This window comes from Mytilus edulis, chromosome 6 (assembly GCF_963676685.1).
Source record: "Mytilus edulis chromosome 6, xbMytEdul2.2, whole genome shotgun sequence".
Lineage (NCBI taxonomy): Eukaryota > Metazoa > Mollusca > Bivalvia > Mytilida > Mytilidae > Mytilus > Mytilus edulis.
The window spans coordinates 75,366,057-75,378,913 of record NC_092349.1 but is presented as its reverse complement, the minus strand read 5'-3'; the positions used below and the strand labels follow the sequence as shown (position 1 = coordinate 75,378,913).

Here is a 12,857-nt window from a genome sequence, read left to right as displayed (position 1 = left end):
AATCCCAAGAATTCAATTTTTGTTAAAATCAAACTAAGTTTAATTTTGGACCCTTTGGACCTTAATGTAGACCAATTTGAAAACGGGACCAGAATTAAGAATCTACATACACAGTTAGATTCGGCATATCAAAGAACCCCAATTATTCCATTTTTTATGAAATCAAAACAAAGTTTATTTTTTGACCCTTTGGGCCCCTACTCCTAAACTGTTGGGACCTCAACTCCCAAAATCAATCCCCACCTTTCTTTTGTGGTCATAAACCTTGTGTTTAAATTTCATAGATTTCTATTCACTTTTACTAAAGTTATAGTGCGAAAACCAAATGTCTTCGGACAACGACGATGACGACGATGACGACGACGCCAACGTGATACCAATATACGACCAAAATTTTTTCAATTTTTGCGGTCGTATAAAAATGGACAATGGTGTGAGTAAAAAATCAATTCTTAATTTTGTCTAATTTTGACTAGTGAAGTGTACAAATTTTCAAATAAATATTTTAATTATTCTATAGAATCTCCCCCTTTTTTAAATTAAATATTTTTTTATATTTTGTAATACCACAAAAACAAGTATGAGTAAATTCTGTTTTTTAACTGCTAACTTACTTAATAAACTTACTTTTATTTGAAAATCTATCAAAAGAATGTATATTTATATATGTAATATTAGAAATGTAATTAAGAAATGACTTTATATCCAGATTAAATCACCAAATATGCATAAATTCCAGAGTTTAGTTATTGCCTAAAATTATGTTCGGCAATAGGGTGAATAATCATCATCAGATTTCAGGAAATAAGCTTAATGCCTGAAAATTTCAGGCAATAACTTAATGCCTAGGCGTTAGCTTATTGCCTAGTATTTAAGCTTATTGCCTAGGATTTAAGCTTAATGCCTAATTTGAACAGCGGTATACTACTGTTGCCTTTATTCAACAAACTTTACTAAAAATGTCCGTTTATAAATTTTGAAATTATTATGAAACTAAGGTTTCAACTCTCTCAGGCAAGGTTGGCTTTAGATGAATTTGGTTATTTATTTTAGGTATTTTTAACATATAGCTCTTCAACGATTTTCGGTACTTATACATCTTCGGATTTCAAATGTTTGGCTTTGAGCGTTCCTGATGAAGATAAATCCAGAAAAGCGCTTCGGACGCAATAAATTATTAAACGTGTTGTTTTATATTTTCACTTATCGTCGCTAACATATATAACAACAACAAAAAAACACTCAAAAGAAAATACCAAAACCTTTTTTCGTTTAAAAATAATTAAAGTATGAATACTGTACGAAAGAACAACAGTAGCACTTCCACTGATATTTATTAAAATTAGCATCTGCTTAAAGTACACTTCATTCCAAAATTACGGTTTTTCAACAAAGATGTAGTATTTTGTCCTCTTACCTTTACTTTAATTGAATTGAAGAAAAAAAAATACCAAGTTATATGTTCAGTTTTGATTCAAACGAGTTTTTACTTAATTACTTGAAGAATACGCTGTAAAATAAATTGATTCTCTAAATCCCCAATTTTTAAACATAAAACCCAAATTATCCATAAATGAACCTAGTGATGAACCCATTATGTTTATCTCTGTATTTAAAGAAAATCATTTGAAGCATCCATCCCAAAATTGTTTGATTTTAGTGCCTTTCTATTTCTAAATTTTGAGTGCAAAAAATTTTTTTTTTTTAAAATATGTCACTTCCCCCACCCCCTCTTTTTTTAAGGTTTTTATTGTCAACCATAGGTCAGTCATTTGAACAAACATATTCAACAAACACCAACATCAATATAACATGTTAGTTTGTTTATATGGTGGAAATTGTCTGGTATGATAGCAAACATATGAAAAATTGGTCTACATGAACAGTTTACACCCCTAATATGACATGTATGACCCAATTTGAATTATCCACCATCCATTTAAAATATGTTTACCCAGAGATATTTTTTCATTAATGATTAGCCAAATACCTAATCTTTAAGTGTAGTGAGTCATGTTTTGGCTATATTTCTGCGAAAAAAATATATTAGGGACTAAATTTGGTCGAATTTTACTCTTTTTGCTTAAGATCCACAGTACCTGAAATAGCTATTAGCTCTGATATTCTATACTTTATTTCACCGTATAAGATTTACTTTAATAAATATATTTTTATAAAGCATATTCTGTTGTTAATTTAATGACAAACTTTTTAAAGCTATCTGCCATAATAAATGAGCTAATTGAAATTTGGTCATTTTGAGGTAAATTTTCCTTGGTTGCTAAGAAAATTTATGTTCTTGGCAACCGACAAGAAGGACTGGGATGATTAAGATTTCAAACTGATTTTTATGAATAATGCAACTAACTTTGATGTAAGAGGTAGTTTTTCTATCACAATATTTTTTTTATGTGGCCAGCTGTTGGTTGATGCATACAGATAATCGATGTTAAGTTCTCAATTCAAAACAAAAAACAAAAACCCATAGAAACGAAGAAAAAAAGGAAACAAACACAAAACCCTTAAAAATGGTCTGGAGCATATTGTTACTACCTTTGGCCTCAAGGTCCGAGTTTTTAAACTTTTTGAAACACCGTGGATGGAAAATACTTTTTTTTACATAGGTGTAACATCTTACGGTTGTATGTCGTGTACAATATGATGTTATACTTGTCTCTTTTGGGAGGGTATGAAATGAATGGTGCAAAATCCTGCATTCTAACCATTTTTAGAGAGTTTGATAATGTTTTGAATTTTATAGTTCGTTTCTGTGTGTGTTACATTTTAACGTTGCGTCGTATGTTTTCTCTTAATTTTGAGTGTAAATTCACATTGCGATAAGACGTGTCACGGTACTTGTCTATCCCAAATTCATGTATTTGGTTTTGATGTTATATTTGTTTTTCTCGTGGGATTTTGTCTGATGCTTGGTCCGTTTCTGTGTCTGTTACATTGTAGTGTTGTGTCGTTGTTCTCCTCTTATATTTAATGAGTTTCCCTCAGTTTTAGTTTGTTTGGATTTATGAGTTTGAACAGCGGTATACTACTGTTGCCTTTAAATTTATATGTAAGATAATCATCCAAATATCACTGATTTGAGTCTGCTGCCAGAACATAGAACAAACATCGATTCAGTAGAGTTTGCCAAATTTGTCTATGGCCGGTTCAGTCAAATTGTTTCAAAATCATAATTTGTCCTGCTGATATCCTTATCGCGATAAACATGGAGCATGGCAAGACCGCACAATCTCTCGCCATTCATGCATGCTCTTTTCCAAGCTTTCAGTCGTTTCGGGGTAGTCTGTGTTTCTAAAGGTAGCACATTATCATCAACACAGTGATCAATGTCTTTTTCCAATTCCTTCTCCATCAGCAATTCGGTAGCAGCATAGGTAGTAACAGTTTTGTTTGCAAGAGTGAATTAAGCTTTCCTGTAAGCACCATCATACAGTCGCAGTTACAAAATATTAAACTCGCTTTTATGCTGACAAAGAGTAGACAAACTAGAAATAGAATGAGATAAGAAACATGTGTATGATTCTATCTATAGAGTAAGGATATATGATATAGGTACAGGGAAATTGGAACGGAGTTTTTGACGTTTACATGTAGTTCCGTAATTTCAAATTATTTCTGAAAATAGTTGGTGGTATTTTAGTTCCAGAATCCATTAATTTAGGGGTTAGGGGTTAGGGGTGTTCGATTACGAAACCCCGAATATAAAGAAACAAAATTCCGTAGTCCCGAATAAGTAAAGACAAAATCCTGTGTTAAAGGTTCTACCAATCCTCAATAATATCAAATTGGAATATGGGATAACTTTTAATTTTTAAGGTTAAAGAAACATGAATAAAAACTAATCCATACATTCATGTTTCATATTATTTATATTTTATTTATCTGTAAAGAGAAAGATTAAAGTTCGTGAAATGAATACGCAGACAGGACTGTCCCCTTCCGAAGACCAGTACTTGATTTGTCAGTCTACATATCGTTTTTGGATTGTTCTAATGAAGTTATATGCAATCCTCAGACTTTGTTCACAAAAAAACTAGTTTACTAGAATTATTCCTTCTTTACCTTCAGTGTCGCTTTTCCTTTTTCTGCAAGAGCCTGTTTTTAACTAAAGATTCATGATGATTATCTTTACTTGGTTAATGTAATCGAGAAACATCACCCGTTGAGATGCTGAGTTATATCCAGGAAGAATAGTTTAAAAGGAATGATGACAAGTTATAGAAATTAAGGTTGAGACAGAACAACAAATGACTATTATATTTATATATATGTATAAAAACAAAATAATCAGTGTCGAAATTTTAGTGAGGCAATTGCCTCACTTGTCTCAAGGGTAGTTACGGCCTTGAAATTGTTACATATATTATAATCTGTTACGATCACCTCTTATGTAATGGAATGTGTCATAATTCCACTGTACTGCATGCTTTGTTTATGAAGTTCATGGCGCGTCCTTTAACATTTTGAATTGATAAGAATTATCTACAATAATTCAATTGTTCACTTTTAAACATTTACAAAATAGGAAAAGTAACTATGTAAATGCTATGGATACTTGAGAGGCATAAGTATAAGCCCATATAAAATCAGTTGGTTCTTGTTTTATTCAAAAGGGCAAATTGTTTGACGCTTCATAGTTTTAGTTTTCAAAACAAAAAACAGTTATTGTACATATAATTGAATTTACGGAATAATTGATGTTGATTGTTCCCATTTCATAAATGAGAAATTGTATTTTAAAAGAGGTGCAATAACCTGCGTTAATTAAATGCCACAGCAATTCTAAAAAAACACCGCGAAGGAAAGTAGTACTTGTATAAACATTTGTCAAACTTATTGTAGTTCTTGTCAATCATTTTAGGGTCTTTTATTTCTGAGGCAATAGTTTTCGAACTATTTCAGTATGGAAATTAAAATGAAATAGATAATCGTAGTCAGTAGCCTGTCAGTGTTTGTGGTTTATTGTTGTTTTCAATATTTGTTTTTCGTTCATTGTTTTGTGCCTAAATCACGCCATTAGTTTTTCTAATTTACATTTTTTTTTATTTCGGAGCCTCTTATTACTGACTATATGGTATGGGTTTTTCTCATTGTTATAGGCCGTACGGTTACCTATAAATAGAAACTTCAACACATGTTGCTCACTGGTAGAGAGTTGTCACATTGGAAGCCATACAACATCTTCTTATTTTGATATGATTCTAATTATCAGCCGTCAATACATTTATAATGCAGAATTTAAAAAAACTCGTCTCGTTAAAGTCGAATCAACAAAACGTTCAATCTGATCTTAGTAAGAAAATAGTTACTAAGATCAGATTGAACGTGTGCCTTCACTTTACCTTATCAGTATTGATAATTATTTAATTCAAGATAAGTCTATTTAGGATTGAACAATAAACATACGTGGTATTGTTAAATGATTACAACAATGGTTCCGCTTTACTTCACAACCATACTTTTTTTGCAAACAGTTCTAGTGCTGTCTCTGGAAAAAGACACACAAATGGATAAACGTGTGGAGAGACTGGAAAAGATCATTCTTCATCAAAACAGAGTAAACGCTGAACATCAAATACAACTCGACAGACAACAGTCAGTAATCAAAGAACTACAAACTGATATCAGTAGAATGAACATAGAAATCAGCGATTGTACATCTACAAAAGGTTTGGATAAACATTATGCAACTGTTACTTTATTCCTGACATTTCAGACTGGTGGTACACACCGTTCGTGGTCGATAATAAATTATAAAACGTAGATATAAATGCTACAATTTAAAGCTTTCGGGGAGTAAATGATGAAGTCATGTGTATCTTAGCTGTTAATGTTGAAATTTTTATTATATAAAATTTGGAATTCCCTGAACTCTTATTTTGAACATAGTTGTAAAGCTTGAACAGTGAACAATGTATTGTATAACAAGATAGACATGGTTCATGTAATATTGACAGCTTCCAGATCCGGTAAACATATGCAAACATTATTTTCTTCTGTAGAAATAGCTTATTAATGGACTTCAATATCGTGTTTAGCTGTTCAACCATGGCAATTAGTTGTATTTTTGTTGGTGTTTTAATACTATTCTAATCTCTTTTTTTATTGCATCTTGTCAATTTTGTTTGTTTTAGCAATTTATTTAAATTTTTCACAGAACATGTGTCACTTCAGAAGAGACAGTATTCCCCAACTGAAGTTGCATTTTCAACTCAACTAACAAAGTCCTTAACTGGACTAGGCCATCACGCAGCTGTGATATTTGACAAAGTAAGTCAATATTTACCAGGTCAATGTTTTTTATCCTTATTAGTCCAAAACTATTAACGTAAATGTGTTTTAAGTTGAAATTGTTTTAATTACATCCATAGAATAAAAGCTGTTGATTTTCTCTTGTGTAAAGAAGCAAGAAACCCCTTGTTAAAGGTCAGTGCATCTTCATGCATCCAATCAGATACGATATTTTATCTAACTTGAGTGAAAATAATAAAATGTCTTTTGGTGGTTTTTTTTTATCTTACATCGTGAAGGTAACGGAAGGTTTGGCATGCTTCAAATTCAGGTTCAACCCACCATTTTTTCCCTTAAAATGTCCTTTACCAAGTCAGGAAAATAAAATGGTCATTGTTATTTGATAGCTTGTTTCTGTGTGTGATGCATTTTAATGTTGTGTTTCTGTTATGTCGTAGTTCTCCTCTTATATTTGATGTGTTTCCCTCAGTTTTAGTTTATAACCCGGAATTTTTTATTTTTTCTCAATCGATTTATGGATTTCAAACAGCGGTATACTACTGTGGCCTTTATTTATCCATAAATATCTGTCCTACGAACGGATCATCGCATATACTGTGTGTCATACGTCTTTCACTATCATTGGATTGAAACCGCATCTTGTCAACCATCAGTTGTCTATATGAATTAATGTATTATGAACATAGACATCATCACAAACGGTCGATTGAAATGGCGTATGAGACCAAAGAGCAAGGGCTGTACAGCCAGATAAGGTCTTTAAAAACTTCCATTTGTTGATCTAAAAACATCCCGAAGCCACTAATTGTATTCAACACAGGAAACACATCCCACACTGGAAGTAGGATTGAGCTGGCATCTTAACAAAAATGTGCACTACGTGATTATTCAGTAGATAAATGTACACTCGAAGTAAACTTCATAAAAGACATGCAATCATACCTAATAATTATTGGACCTTAGTTTGTATAAATATAAATAAAAACTATATGAATAAAAGTCTGCTTTAAATTATACTGTGGATTCATTTATTTTCGTGGGTATCAATTTTCGTGGATTGCTGAAAACTTGCGTTTTCGTGGATATTTGATTTCGTGGTTTAGTAAATCTCTGTATACAAAGCCTATTGAAAATATAGTATTCGTTGAATATTTGAATTCGTGGTTTATCTCTTCCCACGAAACACACGAAAATTGGTATCCAACGAATAAAAATGAATCCACAGTATCATTTCATGGAAAAGTACTGATTTATATATAACTCATATTCATTGCTGCTTTTAAATATCTTTCATAAAAACATTTTAACTAAGCGATGAAATGATAAACCAGACTGATTCAAAGACCCCTCCCCTACCACAAATAAAACTCCAAAACAATTTAAAAAAAACATTGAGAAATTTTTTTTTTGGTGGAAGAAGACTTCAAGTCTTTTGAAGGCCTATTGTTGCCGACTTTAAAATCATTGAGCCTCCGTATGCCGCATTCGTTTCTGGGTATTACAATTTCATAACAACTTCTGATTCCTGACACCGATTTATACACATGATTTAGCATCTGAATTATTTCATTTGGAAATTAGGATTGAAAAACAATCACTATCGTAAATATGTACCCTTTTATTTATGTAAATTATTAGATTTCATTTCATCTCCATGAGAACGTTATTTGATGACTTGTAACCGGATGTTTTACTGTAGATATTTGTAGTACGCATGCGTTAATTTGGTATCTGGACAACTCGCCCTGTTTACATGTTCGCCCTGAGTTCTTTCGCTCGTATAGTACGTTCGCACTATGTTCATTCTCTTTACTCTTATCAAGGACGTTTTATAATACGTCCTTGCATTTATTTAAAAATATTAATATTAAGGGTATCGTTAAAAAAAACTCTTAAACACGATTTAGTGAAATTCAAAATCATCTGTTTGTTATTTTGTGCCCATGGTAAGACAATTGTGTTCAGTCAATCAAATTCTGTGTGTCTCATGATCAATTAATAAGCCAATCAAAAATGTTTTCTCTGAAGATTATTCTAACATGCTAGATTTTGAACTTGTGTTGTTTTCATCTAGTTGTTAAATCGTGAATATTGCATTTGAATTTTCATCTGCAAACAGGTTCTTACCCAGCTTAAGGATAAAAGCATGACTGATTGACAAAGTTCAATGATGGAGTACTACCATAAAGATAATAATTAGTATTTTTTTCATTAATTTTTTGACATAATACTTGTTGTAACATATTTTATTTTTGTATTCAATTAAATCATTTAAAGGACAATTAATGTACTATTCTATTTTCACATAGACCAACAAACCGGTTGGAACCCCCCCCCCCCCCCCCCCGCCCTCCCCCCAATTATGAGTGGTGTCCCTTAAATAAGGGACTTTTCCTAAAACAAGGGGTCATTAACTGTTGAAAAAAAAGAAAGAAAATTTTTAAGATTTTTAACTCAAAAGTGGGAAAATAAAGAATATATAAGTTTAGAAACATCAAAAAGTTCTTTTGACATGTTTTGACTTTTTAATACTTGTTGATAGATGCATTGTTCATAGGGAAAAGTTTCATCAAATAATATGAATGCTCATTTTTTACAGTGGGTTGTAATGTTCTTCCAATGAGGGTTACCCCTCATTTGGAGTGTTGTTCCAAACCTTTTAAAGGTCTTTCTTTGTGCATAATTCAAAATTGGAAATTTCAACAAGCATCTAATATTCTTACACAAGAAAATACCTGGTCTGCTAGCTACATGTTCATCTTTTCTACCGATTAAATAACTAGAATTATGAAACATTCCCCATTTCCATTCTCAATTTTATCAAGAAAAAGACATGTAAGTTCATACAAATATGACACTTTTTCTAGACAATCCAGATCGTGCAAAATACTTCGCTAAAAATTGTTACCTTTAAAATTGTTGTCCCGCACTAAAAAAAACCATGGAAACTCTCAAATGTTGGCTGGTATGTAATAAGTCTTACTATTTTGATGCCCCATTTATGGATATTATCTTTTCTGGTCTGTCCATCCGTCCTACTTCATGTTAAAGTTTATGGTCGAGGTAGTTTTTGGTGAAGTCGAAAGCCAATCAACTTGAAACTTAGTCCACATGTGTTCTTTATGATATGAGCTTTCAATTTTACTGCCAAATTAAAGATTTTACTTAATGATTGTACGGATGGGAAATCCATGTACACATGACACATCGTTGTTTGAAGAAAAAAAATACGCCATAACGATAATGGAACAAAGCAGGCTGGGTTATTGGGGCTGTTTTTATGGTAATTCTATTACCTTTTATTCACCTTCTTCCACCTCAGAGCTAGCAGCTCTTTGATTTTATATTTTATCCATTACTGGTCCGAACATATACATATAATTATCTCAACGTTACGTGTTCTACATATAATCTTCCGAACGTTTTACACATTATAATCTTACGAACGTTTTACAGGTTATATTGGATACCACTTCCTCGTATAATGTTGGTGATGGTGTATTTACTGTTCCCATGACTGGTATTTATGTGTTTACTTGGACAGCATCAGTAGGGAATGGAAACTGGGAAACTACAGAATTGATTGTTAATGGCACTCCTTATGCCTACACCTTAGTGGACGCAGGGGCCAGTGGTGACTACGGTAGTGGTACACAAACTGTTGTTCTTAAGGTATAAAAAGAAAAATTTGATCACTGTTTGTTATACTATATTATTATCTTTATTGACATTTAACAATTGTTTTGAATTACATTGTTCGCGGGATCATAAGAGAAGTCCTATGGTGTCATATATGATACGGAGAACCATAGTTAAGGCACTGTTATGTTTATGGGAATCATACAATACGATTTAATTATCTTCTTTAATGCAAACATAAATAATTTCTTAGTTCCTGACCTGCAGGAAAACATTTATCAAAAAGTCGCAAAAGCTTATCTCCATTTTGTCCTCAGATACACCATATCAAAATTAAACAGCAATGCAATACTATTAAACAATGATTTGGTTTTAGTTTTACATCTTATTATGTTTATAAAAGCTTTTTTTATGTTAAAAAAGGAGAAAAAAAACAAGTCTTTAAAAAGATTGAAAAGTTATTGAATTATAAATTTACTACATTTTTTCCAAATACAGGTGAACCAAAGTGACCATGTATTGGTAAGAACGGGAAACACTGGAGATGGAAAACTGGATGGCAACAAATATGATACGTTTTCGGGCTGGATCTTGTTTCCTTTGGAATAAATCTAGTTGACGTTGAAAATTGATCACTGCATCCATTCGATAGGTTTTTTGCGATAAAATAGATAAAAGAGGAATGTTTTAGAGCTAGCTTAACCTCACTTTTATTTCTTTCGCATCAAATTCCATTATATAAAAAATGTAAAATCAATAAATGAAATAATACAACAACAAAAATTTACCTCTAATACTTTGTTAAGTGTCCTTTTACCTTGACCAGCTGATACCGTTTATTCCATTCCGAGCTACAAACTCTTGGGTGGACCGTGCACGATGGACAGGGACATTGTCATCCTGGAAAAAATAATTTCCTCTTAGAAAATGCCGAGCTATTACTGGCCACAAATGTTCATCAAGTATTTATTGATATTTAACAGCATTAATATTGCCTTCTACAGGAGCAAGTGTACCCGCGCCATTCCAGCAAATACAACCTAGAATCATGACTTGATATTAAGTTTGTGAAGTCCACGATTGAACCAGGTCCAGTCTCCACTCCTCGTCTCTTTTTCGCAATACGTACACACGTACACACGTTCATCATGTCCAATCATAATTTTACTCTCACCAGAGAAAATAACCTTTTTCCAGTTGTTATTAATCGTCCATCTCCTTTTTTCTCGGCACCAAGTTTTTTTTATTGACTTTCCTGATCACGAATGTTTTCTTATTTACACACCTGTGATACCCATGTTAATGTAAATGCTGCCGAATGGTACGTTTAGACACGGGAACACAATTTTCCTCATTAAAATTGTTTGTTATGTCACATAAAGAACTCCTCCGACTTGTCTTTACAATGCATTCAAGCTTGCGGTAGTCTGGTTTTTCAAACAATGATCGGCCACTTCTTGGTTTATTCTCTCAGAACCTGTGTCGATAGTTTTCGAACGTTGTCAACATCTGTTGACTTAGGGATTTTAAGTATGTCAGCGATTTTTCGGCGAGAAAATCCATTCTGGAACATTTCTACAATCATATTTTTGACATCCGTTGACAGTTCCTGACCTTTTTGTACCAATCTTGTTATTTGACTTTTTTTTAACAAAACCATCATCATAGATACCAGGACTAAATTTTGTAAACGCACGTTTCCTTCACAAAAGACTCATCAGTGACGCTCGAATCCAAAAAGATTAAAAAGTCAAATAAAGTACGAAATTGAAGAGAATTGAGGACCAAAATTCCTAAATGTTTTGCCAAATTCAGCTAAGGCAATTTATGCTTGAAGTAGAAAAGCCTTAGTATTTCAAAAATTCAATATTTTGTAAACAGTTAATTTATAAATGTAACCATATCAATGATAATTCATGTCAGCACAAAAAATGCTGACTACTGGGCTGATGATACCCTCGGGGAAATAAATCTCCACCAAGCACATTAGCAAAACTGAAAGACAAAAATACAAAAACAATACCATATTACAAAAGCAAACGAGGGCACGTGTAAGTACAGAGCAAAATCATATGTAACAAAAAAGCACTAAGTTATATATATGCAATGCACATTAGCAAAAATGAAGTACTAGAAAACCTAAAAATACTATAGCACAACAGCACAACGTCGTGTACATAGCAACATCAAATGGATATTACCAAAACTGACTAAACTGTAAAAGTATATTTCAAAAGACAAATAAAAGTGTACTGTAACATGTTCTTAGAATGATAGTAACACAGTACCTTCCGATGAATTTATAAAAGAGGACGAAACGTTATTTGACATACCCACGGTTCATTAACTTTCCCATAGACATAATTAAGTCGTGTGACCGTGACGTCATCAGCGTTTTTTTATGGTTTTCTACAGTTTAAAATGGATTTAAGAATTAAATTATAAGAAATGACTGTAATATTTTTTCTGTCTATTCGAAATAACATACAAAATGTGATGCACACTGTAAAATAACCCGCTACGCGCGTTATTCAGTGTGCACCAATTTTTTTATGTTATTTCTTCATAGACAGAAAAAAATATTACAGTCATTCCTTAAATGTTTTATTCTTACAATGTCCTGTACAAAGTCGGGAATATTGCAGTTTTTATCAAATATTTCGTTCCTAAGTATATTGCAAAATTATTAAATTCAAAGCAGTTCAGCTTTCAACAATATGTGTCTCAATGTAAGAGACTTTACCTGCAATCCAGTGATTGTCGTTTGTTTATGTGTTACATATTTGTTTTTCGTTAAAAAAAAATTTATACAAATAAGGCCGTTAGTTTCTCGTTTAAATTGTTTTACATTGTCATTTCGGGGCCTTTTATAGCTGACTATGCGGTATGGGCATTGTTCATTGTTGAAGGCCAAACGGTGACCTATAGTTGTAAATTGCTGTGTCATG

General features: G+C 32.3%; 1 protein-coding gene across 1 annotated transcript; it reads left to right on the top strand.

Annotated features, from left to right (window-relative positions):
- Positions 1–5,401: 5,401 nt before the first annotated feature.
- On the top strand, positions 5,402–10,661 carry LOC139526813 (complement C1q-like protein 2). Its single transcript, XM_071321967.1, has 4 exons — positions 5,402–5,687; positions 6,176–6,288; positions 9,727–9,942; positions 10,408–10,661. Exons 1-4 carry the CDS (start codon positions 5,438–5,440, stop codon positions 10,516–10,518), a joined length of 690 nt encoding a protein of 229 aa, XP_071178068.1. The 5' UTR covers positions 5,402–5,437; the 3' UTR covers positions 10,519–10,661.
- Positions 10,662–12,857: the final 2,196 nt, after the last annotated feature.